The 13,310-nt window shown below is 35.1% G+C and overlaps 1 protein-coding gene across 1 annotated transcript; it reads right to left on the bottom strand.

Annotated features, from left to right (window-relative positions):
- Window positions 1-301: 301 nt before the first annotated feature.
- On the bottom strand, window positions 302-1,106 carry LOC145131246 (protein FAR1-RELATED SEQUENCE 5-like). The gene is made up of 3 exons (XM_079065964.1): window positions 931-1,106; window positions 600-858; window positions 302-382 (listed from the first exon to the last, which is right to left on the bottom strand). Exons 1-3 carry the CDS (start codon window positions 1,104-1,106, stop codon window positions 302-304), a joined length of 516 nt encoding a protein of 171 aa, XP_078922090.1.
- Between the last annotated feature and the right edge of the window lie 12,204 nt (window positions 1,107-13,310).

Consider the following 13,310-nt stretch of genomic DNA (forward strand, 5'->3'; position numbering starts at 1 on the left):
TTAGCTTGGGGGTAGTAGTTGTGGACTGATAATCTAATAAAGATTGATGATGCCTTTGCTTCTCCATTGCACTATCAAACGACATCATGAACTTCACCAAATTTGATTTATGATGCAAAAAATGTGAGAAAGCATAATTCAGACTCTCTGATCTTGAAGTAGTTCGCATCAAACCAGAAAGTTCAAGATCTCTCATAAAAGCCGGAATCCATAAATCCCTTATTTTAAAAACAGACCTTAACCAGTCATTTTCTTTTAGATGAAACTTATCTAACATTGTTGACCACAGACTTTCAAAATCTTATGGAGAACATTGAAGATTCCATATAATATCAAAAAATGTCTTCTGGAAGTCCGGATGGTTATAAACATCAATAGGAATCTAAAAAAAAGAAACACATAAGAATCATTACATATGTTGAATATTTGATGTAATTCATAGTAACATAACATTTGTTTAACATTATGAATTCACAATGTGATTTATGATTTAGATTTCTTCCTTTCATTATATGCAAATTTACATTGTGAATTCACAATGTGCTTTATGATCTATATGGTTATAAACATATATAGGAATCAAGAAACAAAGAATATACCTTTTCCTCAAGTTTTTGAGTGATGTGCCACATGCATAGTCTATGGTTCGATTCAGGAAAAACAAAATTAACAGCTTTCTTCATTGATGAATCCTGATCTGTTACAATCATCATGGGTGGCTTGACAAATGCTTTACGAAACACTTCAAGCAACCACACATATGCATCTGCTGTCTCACGAGCTAGTAAACCAGCAGCAAAAGTAACACAACGCTTGTGGTAGTCAACACCAGTAAAAAGAACAAATACCATAGAATACCTGAATTTTTTTGATAAGTATTATTAAAAAGAACAAATACCATAAAAAGAACAAATAAGGATTAGGAATTACTTGTTTGTCTGATAAGTAGCATCAAAAGATACTACATCTCCAAATTCCTTATAGTTAGCTTTCGAAGTATCATCAGCCCAAAAAAGTCCAGTAAGATGATCATCAACATCTTTTTGGACCTCAAATGAAAAATTAGAGAAACACAATTTTCTGTTTGTCAATATATCCACAACCATTTAGGAATCTTTGACACCAATTTTAGAATTCAAATCTCTATGAAAATTTTTAAAGTCAACTGCAGTAACTCCACTAGAATCAAAGCCACCCTTCATACTACTCACCAAGTTATAAGCTTTTGAAGCACCAATGTTACAAGTACCAACCTTATGTATAAAGGATTCATCAAGAAAATCCATTGTCCTATTAATCCTTAATAAGTGCAACTGATCTTGAGCAACAAGTTCATGGTTGTGATCTTCAACAAACACATAAATGTAGAACATTAAAGAACATCGGAGATTCTTGAACTTTGAAACAGCAGGGCGTCCGTTCTTCTTAGAAGAAGTTCTCCTTCCCTTAACATCTGAAAATTTCACATTAATATTTTCATTCTTGAATGACTTCGTGAAACCAGATCTACTACATGTCGAATATCTAATACGAATTGTGCCATCATTGTATCTCTTTTGACTTGACATATTCACATCAAAACCAAATTCTTTACCATAAGTCTTGTAAAAGTCAAGACCAATGTCCAACGAATCAAACAACAATCCTTTGAAAGGCTTCTTATGTATCAACTTATCATAAGGAAAAAGCTTAAAAGTTTCAGTATTGTAGAGCTCAAAATCAAAACTATAACAAGAATTACTGTTATTTGAATGATCAATATTCATACTTGAAGATGATTGATCATTAACTGCAAAACCAAACAAAACATCTATTTTATTACATTATATATAAAATGTGAAATTTATATTAAGAAAAAAAACTTACGTGATTGTTCATTAATAGTTGAATGCAAATCTGAACAAGAATTCACAGGACTCATAATGAATCGTCGATGACCTGGAGTTTATATGCAGATTAGAAATTTAGAATTGATAATTATACAAAAAAGGAAACAAATAAACAAGATAATCACAAAATTTTTAAATATATGCACAAGATAAGATAAGATTCTCAAAATCACTAAAAGTTTGGAAAAAACTTAAATGTCAGAAGATGCACAAGATATAATTGATTATCTAAATGTCGAATATGCATTACAGACGAATGATTACAAAAACGATCGTATGAAAAACAGTATACTCAACATACGACATAAAATTAGCAAATTAACAATAAAACATAACAATTTGAAAATTAAACGGTAAAATCAAGAGAATTTTACAATCAGACGATTACAATAACAATGCATCGGAAGAAAACACGGTAAAATCAAAGTCCATAATTGACCTAATAATCATAAACGAAAGATAATACCTGATTATTAGCTGAAATCTGAAGAAAGTATTAGTAAATTGGATGAAAAAGGTTGAGATTTCGAACAACAAGCGAGATTTTGGATCGATCAGTGTATTGTTAGAAGATGAAGGACAGTAACAGAAGACGCTGAAATCAGAAGACGCTAACGGAGACAAACACGATGTTAAATGAGACGCTGAACTTACCAAAATGCCCCTCCGTGTTTTTTTTGGTTAATTATGGATTAATGGCCAAGATTAAAACAAAATAGATGGTTAAGATGGGTTCCTTGGTTCTTTGATTCATATTGGTTCTCTATTGAACTTTTCCCTATATATATATATATATATATATATATATATATATATATATATATATATATATATATATATATATATATATATATATATATATATATATATATATAGGGAAAGGATCAATTGAGAACACCAAAAAGGTTGAGAACGCGAGAACAGTTGTGAACCAATCATTCTATAAGGACATAAAAGGAATTTTACAATATAATTAATTATGGATAATTTATGGATAATTAATTAATTCCTAAAATCATGAGAGTTAATCTGATTAATAGATTTTTTTACCCAAATATTAGGAATTTGTATAATCTATTTTTAATTAACAAAATACATAAAATGATTTTAAAATACGTTTTTACCATAATTTAAAAAAAAAACTTTTTTTATTTTAAGTTTATTTTTACCAACATCAAAAATACTGATGCATTAATCATTTTATCCGCATATTGGTAATCATACATGAATAGAACATATTTGTAATCATATATGAATTCGGTAAGAATCTTGAATGAATAGATGAATTAAGTTATATTCATAAACGAATAAAACACAAATGAATGAACACATGTAAATATGGATTGCTTATGAATAGAAAACATTGAATACATATTTAATCACTAATGAATACACTTCATCAGTAATGAATATACATATAATCTTATGAATACATTTGAATACACATTTAATCACTAATGAATACACTTCAATCTGTAATGAATATACACCTAATCTTATGAATACAATTGAATACACATGTTCTTGCTCTTTTGTTGGACCTGCGTGAAATATGGAAAGCAAAGACATAGCCAAAGTCTATTCATCACCATTTGTTTCATAGAAGCATGAGATATGTGGTAGACTTCTCTTCATTCAGTTCTTCATTCGGTTCTTCAAGAATATTACTCGAAACAAAAAGCCTAATCATCTGGGCTTTTTTCTAGAATTCGATTTTTGGAGAAAACAAAAAAATCAGAAATAGTTACAACACAATTATCGTTCTATAGAGGTTAAATCAAAATAAAATCTCAGCTGAACATCATGAATCAGTGAAAAAGTTGTGAAGGAGGAATCCATTCCAAGCAAGTGGACTGTGTGTGCAATCGGTTTAGGTTTTGAGTATTCCGAGACAAATATACCTTCGTGTGATCTAATGGCATCGTCTATTGACCTGAGATCTCTTTGGATTTCGACCGTAGAACCCATGATTGTCTTGGGTTGTCACGGTGGCTGAGGCGGCGGAGGAGTAAGGACCTGAGATTGTTCTTGATCTTCTATCAGAATCTGCGATTGTCGTTTCAGTAATTAGGGCTCGAATCTGTGATTGTCTTGGGTGCTCACTCCGGCCATGAAAATCGATTCAGCACCTTGAGCCTCTTGATCTACTCCATTCATCGAGACCTTCACAGTAGCACATTTAAGAAAAATCGAGAACGATCCTTTCTGAGATAAAAGATGCAGTAAAGGATTATAGATGAAGGTTGTGATGATGGTTTTGGAAGTGTATGGTGGTGACGGCTCAATTAGGGTTTAAAGGTTTGAAATTTGTATTTTGAGAGTGAGAGGAAGAAGGATACGTGAGTGAGAGAGTTAGAGAGGGGTAGAGAGAGAGAGAGAGAGAGATTCCAACAACTTCACAAAAATAGGTTAACGTTTAATGACCATATTACCCTTTAGTCTATTAAAAATTTACAATTTCATCCCATGACTTTTAGAAATTTACAATTACATCTCATGACTTTTATAAATTATATTAGCCTTAGATCTTGATATTTGAAGAGCTCAGATCTGTTCTCGCGTTCTCAACCTTTTTGGTGTTCTCATTTGATCCTACTCCTATATATATATATATATATATATATATATATATATATATATATATATATATATATATATATATATATATATATATATATATATATATACTTTTTTTGTGCCACTAACTTTTGGTCCGAGTTTAAAAAATCAATGCATTTTTTGTCCAAAGTTTTAAAACATGGTTTTTATGGATTTAAATTATACTTTTTTTTTAAATTTTTTTGTATGTGTTTGTGTCTTTTATATTATTTTGTTATTGAACTTGATGGGTCATTTGGCTCTTTCCTAAAAAACTTGATGGGTCATTTATGTTATTTACATGAAAAGGAGAATAGCATGCTAAATTGTTGCAGACCCCATCCATCGGCCAATACTCTATTTCCATAACCGATATCAACTCTCACCTCCTCCCAAATGGGTAAAAGTAAAACACAAAGGGCAATCAGTTGACTCTTTCACTCTGACTCACTAGCAACTTCAAGAGTGTCCACTCATCATCTTACGATGAAAAGCAAGTTTATTTCGTGGTAAAACACAAGGACTAACCTCTCCTCCACCGTCGATAGACTCTCCCTCTTCTGCCATAGGCAGCTCCAACGCCACCCATCGACTCCGCTTCTTCCTCCATTATGGTTATCACATTTGCCTGATCGGGCCATTTTGGGCTGAAGTAAAACGCTTTAAATTGTTTACATTAATATATGTTTGCCCAAGAATGGCTAATTTACTTTGATGGATTGTTGAACAATTGTGCGGGAAATGGAAAATCAAAGAAACCGGTGACAACTACGTATTAAACGAATAAATGGTTGTTGAACTTGAAACACCTATCTTTTCATTTTATATTTAAAAATCATTTAAAATACTTTTTAGAAGTAATAAACATCTTTTGCGAAAATTTGGTCCCAATATCTTAAAAGTTTTCAAAAACAGTTTAGTTTTTAAGAAGTTTTAGATAAAAGTGATCAATTTAAAATCATCACATAAGATAAGTTACCACTATATAATAGCGACCTTTAAAACATCCAAAAGTTCTCTAAGCCACAATCACTATTTGCACCTAAATACATGTCCAAATAGTAGGTTAGACATTGTGACTGTCTGGTGAGTAATATCGGGATTTCATCACGTTTGTAGCCAAAAAATTACACATTAATTTGACCTATGATGTATCCCCAAAATCTTTTGAAAACTCTTCAACATCATTTAAATCTTTGTTTAAGTAAATCATCACTCTTTACTCTTTTGAAAAATCACTTAAAACTCTTATATTTCTCTTATTAAACAATGTATCAATTCTTAACTCTTTTAATAAAATATTTTCATCATTTATTTTTAAAAATCAATTTGAACTCTTGGAAACTCTTTTAACTAAAACTCATTACTCTTTTCTCTTTGTAAATATAAACCCATTTGTAACATCTTGTGTCCTGCCATTTCTGGGCCGTGGGTCGAAAGTCGATTGTATAAGGCTTTAGGACTTAAGGAGGCAAAGTTTAGTCCTTGTGGAAGGAATGTTAGTTAAGAGATTTAACCCTTGAATTGGGTTTTGGGCCGAAGGATAGAAAAGGAAAAGTCATAGGCCGGGTCTTGCATGAAATATGGATTTTTATTCAAGAAGTTTTTAGTCCAAGATATTTAGATAATATTGTGGAGTTCTTCAATACATTTCTGTGGATATAAAGAATGTCGAAAACGGAGTTGGAATGAAGAAGTTACGACCGTTTGAAGTGAGGACGGTTTTGGGTTAAGTTGCGTACGCTGGGCGTACTAGACAAGGAGGACCGCGGGGGATCAACCTGGTACGCTGGGCGTACGCAATCAGACCCCAAACCCTAATTTGGGAGTTTTGAGCCTTTTTAAGCTCCTTAACTCCTTCAAACCCTTTCCATTCTCAGCCTCCACCCCTTCAACGTCCTCCCTTGAAACCCTAACCCTAGTTTGAGCCTTATGAGCAAAACGAAGGTGTTTTTAAGTGCTTTGGAGTGTTCTTGATGCATCTTAGAGAAGAAGGAGTTCATTGGAGAAGTGTTGGTTGCATTGGAGCTTGTAGATCCCGATCTTGTTCACCTCGATCTTTCTTCTGGAGGTATAAAGCTTGAATCTTGATGATGAAATTGTTAGATCTAGCTAGTTTTGGGTGTTATGAGCTTTTGGTCACTTTAAGTACATTAAAGTTTAGATCTTGAAAGTTTGTGACTTTGTTATGGATAAAGTTGGAAACTTTATCCATTTAAACATCATATTGATTCAGATCTAAAGGTTGGAGTCTTGGACTTAATGAATTAAGTTGAAAAAGATGCACTTTTGGTCCCTTTGAGACTTAAAGAATAGATCTTGTTTGTTGGGACAATTCTAATGGATAAAGTTGGAAACTTTATCCATTATGAAGCTATTAGGAACAATAAAAATTTGATCTTGGTCTGTCTATCCCTTCCATGCAAGAGTTATGATGTCTTAATGGATTAATAAGTTAGGGTTTTAGCTTTTAGACCTTTTCTAGCCATGGAAAGTCATAAAGGTGGAAACTTTATGACTTAAGTCGATGTTTTGAGTTTAGATCTGAGGTCTGGACCAAATGTCTTAAGTGATAAAGTACTTAATTAAGAAATAAGATCACGTCGTGTATGATGAGCGTATGAGGAGTATGTAGGGAGTACGCATCTGCCATGGACTTTGAATTTGTTGACTTTCGTTGACCGTTGACTTTTGAATAAGTTTGCTTTAGGTTAAACTTGAGGATTTTGGACTCTTAATTAAGGTTTTACTTGGTTTTGGTGATTAGTGGATTCACGGGAGCACGGAATGCAGAAAGGGAAATGTGTCTCAGTTTTCGGGTTTCTTCATTTCAGGTGAGTTTTGCCTGATTGTACCCGTGGGGTCAAAGGTACCAATGTCGTCCCACTAGTTTTGGTTTTAGTAGAGGGATGCCATATGGACTATATATCATCATGTAGGATAGACTGATGACTCTTGATCTAGGCTTTCTTGCCTGTTCCTTGTTTGGTTTTGGCTTGAGAAGAGAGGTTGGGTTGACGGGTAGGCCAAAAAACCCTGGGTATTCCAGCCCGATGGCTGATTGGACCCGTTGCATGTTGGCATTCCAGTCCGAGGATTGATTGGGCCTTGGCATTCCAATCCGATGATTGTGGGCCGTTATGCATGCTTGTATGTTTATCGTATAGGGTATTTTGGGGGAAATTCACTAAGCCTTGTGCTTACCCAGTTTTTTTTATTGTTTCAGGTATCATCAGTCATCATGGGAAGGCGAAGGCGTGACTGTACATATTCATCAGCAACAATGATATTTTGCGCTTTAATATTTCTCTGATTTTCAATAGATGTATTTGGAATAAACGGTTTTCTTCATAATGAATTTATAATTGGCAAGCTTTACTTTAATAAAATGAAAAATTTTGGTTGTGAAAATGGGACGTTACAAGTTGGTATCAGAGCCCTGGTTTGAGCGAATTGGACGAGCACTTGTGTGAATCTTGTCTCAAACTAGGATCCGAGAGTTTTCACAAAACGTTTTTAAAAAAATAAGATTTTATAAAAAAAGGTTGGGTTAGGAACATATGCTCGGTCTCTTGTCATGTTCTTGTTTGATTGTTGGCTTGGGATCGGGAATGTGGACCTTGACTTAACTTTGTTTTTATAGGAAGATGCGGTGTGTACAGTCAGCCATCGCTCGAACAGGAAAGTGGTTCCCAAAATACCTATACTTGTTATGTTTACTGAGTTTTGATTTTGCTGATACATGGATTGTTAGAAAAGAATGCTAGAGGATAAGGTTCTTTTAGAAACTGTTGGATAGAAGTGTCTGAGTTTGGTATTGCCTTATGATATAGGGAATTAATTGCTATATGTTACTTGATTTTGTGATTGATATGTGTATATTGATTAGTTGTATATGGTCGGGATTGAATAGCCTTAGAATGGTCGACTTAGCCTTACTTCCTGTTCCTTGTTTGATTGTGGACTTAGGGCAAATTCGATTATTCAACAATCTATCTGATATCGTATTGTGTACAACAAGCATACACAAAAGAAACCGGTGGTGCGGGAACGAGAATAATCCTAGGAAGAGTACCTAGGAAGTTAGTTGTGGCTCATAGGAGAAGTAGGTGTTAGCACACCTAGGAGTGGTCTGGTGCAGTGACTTAGGACCCTGGGATGAATTCTGAATCGATTACAGATATGTGTGGAAGGTAGTATGAGCCCGTACTACTGAAAGCACAAGATCCGTATGAGTTTCGGGAGGAATCTCGAGGTTACTAAGGAGCTAATACGAGTGTGGCATGGTGCGTTGAGCACTGTGTTTTGATGTCTGGTGTTTCCTTGGTATATTTTTAGTATGACAACTTTTGAAGGTTCAGGATCAGAAGCTGGTGGCATTAGGAGAGCAGGTCTGGGCGAGGAGGAGATTCGTGGGATCCTTGTCGCCAAAGTGGCCGAGGCGTTCAAGGAGGCAATTTTGAAGTTGTTTGGTTCGGTCAAGACCGCGCTGATCGATGAGTTTGATCGGTGCTACGCCGCCATTACGCAGATAGCTGCTGTTGCAGTCATAGTAGCCGTCACCATTGTAGGATCTTAGAGAAGCGAGACGATGTAGTACCGGGAGTTCAGTTATACGAAGCCTCCAAAGTTAAGAGGCGAAAGGGACCTGATCATCGCTCCAAGGTGGATTTCTTGTAACGCGTAGATCCCTCGTACGTACTTAAATATTTATTTGATCATTTTCACAAGGCTACTCGACGAGTTGGTAGCCCCAAACTCGTCGAGTAGAGATAGAGAGGGACGCGGGGTTTGAAGTGTACTCAACGAGTTGGGAAGCCCCGACTCGACGAGTAGGACTGCCAGAATGAAACCCTAATTTTAAGGGTTTGGCACCCTATTTAAAGAACATAACACCCCCTTGTGGCCTCCCTCATCGTCTCCCATTGTCCAGAAATCCCTAATCAGTGAGCTTCAGCTTTGTGTGAGTGTGTGAACCATTTTTGAGTGATTTGGTGTGATTTGAAGCTTGTGAGAAGGAGAAGAAGCTACAAGATTCCAAGAGAAGGTTGTAGATCTAGAAGCAACATCACATTTCCTTCACTTTCTGGTAATCAAGTTTATACCTTGGTTATTTGTTTTCTAGATCTTCTTATGGGGTGGTTAGGGAATTTTGGAGTACATGATTGGAACCATTCATGAGTGCAAGTATGAGTTGGTGTATCTACTGCAGATCTAGGTCCTTGGGGGACTCCATGGCATAAAGGTGCCAACTTTATGGCTATAGGAGTCCCATGCACCTTATGAGCCACCTTTTTGGACCGTATTTTTGGGATGTTTCAAGTTGGTATCAGAGCCTTGGTTTGAGGGATTCGGGCACACTCTCGGGTGTGTCTGGACTCAAACTGAGGACTTGGTATGAAAATTTTCAAAAGAAAATCATTCTATAAAAAGAATTTTGAAAAGAGAAAAAGAACTTTGAAAAGAGAAAAGGGTGTGGTTCATGCAATCAGTCGAGCTCAAGTAAGTATTCCCATATTACCCATACAAGTTTATGTTATGATATGTTTATGAGAACTGCATGCTAGATTAGGGCTAAGGATCTAGGAAGGATGCCTTATGTGCATGTTATATGTGTATCAGCTTTATGAACTGCATGCTAGTACATATTAGTCAGTGATATGATGGACTGATTAGGATATGCTTGATTATGTTTACTCGATGCTCGAATGCTGCTTGCTTTGTGCTTTTAGGAGTCTTAGTTATCTTTTGCTAACTAGTAAACGAATATGCTAAGTTACATATTGCAAGGACTAAATAATTTAAGAAGGTTAGGTCTAGCTCTATTTCGCAGCTCTTGTTTGAGTCCAACCGTTGTAGGGTAGGATCTCTCATTCGAAGAATAATCTAGTCTTAGTGATATGTAATGGTATTCGCGAGCTAGTCAGGGAGAGATAACAGGGACTTCTTATGCAGATGATGGCGGAGAGTGGGATGGTGATTTACCTAGGGCAAGCCTAGGATGAGAGTAGCGCGTGAAGCAGTAGTAGTAGAAGGGACTTGGTGAAGTCAAGGCAATTCTTGAGAAAAGTACGGATAGATATGGAAGGTAGTATGGGCCCGTACTACTGAAAGCAGAGGATCTATACTCAAATCAAGGAAGGATAAGATGAATCCAGGGAACTTGTAGTATATGTGATCCCTCGAGATATGATTAGTATTTTGATGTTTGTTATGATGTGTTTACAGAATGGTGGTATTGCGCACTAGACCACTCGACAGTTCAGACGCCGGTGAGGGATCAGGCTCGGGCTCTGGAGCCAGGCAGCTAGACGACCAGACGAGGGAGTTCATCTCCTCTGAGATCACGCGCAATATTATGGAGCAGACTCATGTGATCTTCGACACGATCAAGGAGGGCATTTTGGAGCTTATGGATGAGAGGTTGAGTGCTTTCCGCACCGAGGTGGCGACTGTTGGATTAATGTCTAAGTCCATAACTATAATTGGTAAGACTTGACCCGACCCGGCATGGTCCATTTGGGTTGCATGGCATCGGGACAATTGGATAGACAAGATGAGGAAAAAGGATACTAGTGATTTATATTAATATATTATAAGTTCTAATATATTAATATATAATCATATTATTTAATTAGTATTGATCAAGAATTAATTTATAATTAATTAAGTGATCAAAAGGAACTAATTAAATATGGACTCTAAGATATATGTGTGTGATGGGCCATGTTCATTTAGGTTGGGCTAAGCTTTCATGGATAGTCCATGGAGTGTTTAACCCATGGATCATATGAAATGAAAGGTCATGGGTATTAGGGTTTAACCCTAATCTCCACACTATATAAAGATGTCCTTGGTTGGTGAAATGGGCACTAGTGTGTGTACACAAAAGGGCAAGGCCGATTTCACTAGAGAGAACCAAAGTATCCTTATTCTCAAGGTTATTCCAAGTGTTCATGGTGTTGTGTGAACCATTTGAGGTGTCACACTTGGGGCACTAGGCACTCAAGCTTCATGAAGACAAGTTACATAAAAAAGGTATGTATTTTATCTATTTTATTACCCAAGTATATGATATTTGTATGCTAGTATAGGGTAATATCTTGGAAACTTCATATTTGCATGTATAATAGAGAAAACATAGATCCAAGGTATTTAGGGTTGTATGTGCACCATAGGATGTTGTAGTATACCAAAAGCCCAACAGTGGTATCAGAGCCATGAGTTGTTTTCTGTTATATTGATGCAAATGTTTTATTTTCAAAGTTGAAAAAAAAAAAGAAAAAAAACATGACGTTTGTCAAATTTTAAGATAATTACTTGTTTTTGTGAAAAACTAATTATTTGTAAAATTTGAATCATTTTCTATATGAGTTGAATTAGGTCAAATTTAGTAAAAGATTAAACGATATGATTATTTTATTAGTTTTAAAAGTTTGATCTAAAGAGTTTTTTGAAACCTCCATAAGTTATGGATATGAAAAGGTTTTAAAAAAAATTGATTCAAAGTTTTTTATGGAGTTACAAAACTTGGTCTTAATGTTTTAAAGAATTCCATAACTTGTTCTTAAGTTATGGAACATGAAAAGTTTTTTTTGTGTTACCTTGTTTTATGAGTTAATTTAGATTAATGAAAAAAAATTGTGTGTTAGTTGTTTTCAATCCAAATTGATCTAGAAATAGTTCATAAAATGTGTTTTTGTAACTTGTCCTCAAGTTATATGAAAAGTCACATTTATGAATCTTAAACCTCATAAAAATTGTCATAGGTTACAAAATGAAGAGTCTTGCCCTCATTAAATGGTTTTATGACTCCATAACTTGTCATCAAGTTGTGGAGGTTCAAGAGTCTCTTCATTAAATAAAATGTTTAACTTTAATTAAACTCATAAGTTATGAAAATCCAAGAGTTTTGAATAGTTTCAAAACTTGCCCTCATGTTTTGGAATTTGTAAATTTTTCCCCATGAATACTTTAATTCCAAGTTAGCCTTTAGAATTTTAAAAGTTAAAATTCAACCCTTATACTTTATAGTATTATAAGTTAATAATAAATATATGTATAAGAGCAAGTCAGTCTTACCGTTAGTAGGCCTAATTCACGAAGCCGGTCTATAAGGGGGGTATAAGGTTACTGCCTATAAAATGGCAGTTTAATGGGTGTCCACTCTCACCCACCGCTTCCGTGACTGGTGGAGGGTCGTTAGCCGAACGGGTAGGACAAGGACTATAATTCTCCCTTCATTAAAAGTATTAATGATAAATACTAAGTAACTAAAATTTTTATAAATTCCCAATCTTAGTTACTTAGGAAAATGTGAATTTGGTGCTAACCCATGAAATTACACTTTGCACTTTGCTTAAGTTGTTAGTGGAGCACGTGTGGTTAACCGGCACACTAACCTGGACTTAACAAGGTAGGCAAAGGGTAACTTAATGTTTATCATAGTATCGGTGGAGCGCGTGTGGTTAACCGACACATCGATTAAGGGGTAAATTATTAAGGGTACCAAGTATATTTGCATGGTTATTCACACCTTGTTTTGTGATCCTCGACATCCCAGTCACAAAACCTGAAGGGCACACTCGAGATTGAAACATGCCATTGAACAGTTCAATGAATCTCAAAAGATCTAGGAGTTTCAAATCCAAGTAAAAACCTAATTAAATTATTTCGTTTTCATGGTGGAAATTGGTGAATCGTCATTCGCCTACCTTCAAATATTTTATAGCTTGGATTACGGCATCCCTCTTCTAAGTTATAAAAGTATTGCGTTGGGTCCTAGCCTTAGTATTTCATATTGGGTGTTGTATTAAGGACTTT

This window comes from Lactuca virosa, chromosome 8 (assembly GCF_052849685.1).
Source record: "Lactuca virosa cultivar CGN04683 chromosome 8, Lactuca_virosa_CGN04683_v6, whole genome shotgun sequence".
Taxonomy (NCBI): Eukaryota; Viridiplantae; Streptophyta; class Magnoliopsida; order Asterales; family Asteraceae; genus Lactuca; species Lactuca virosa.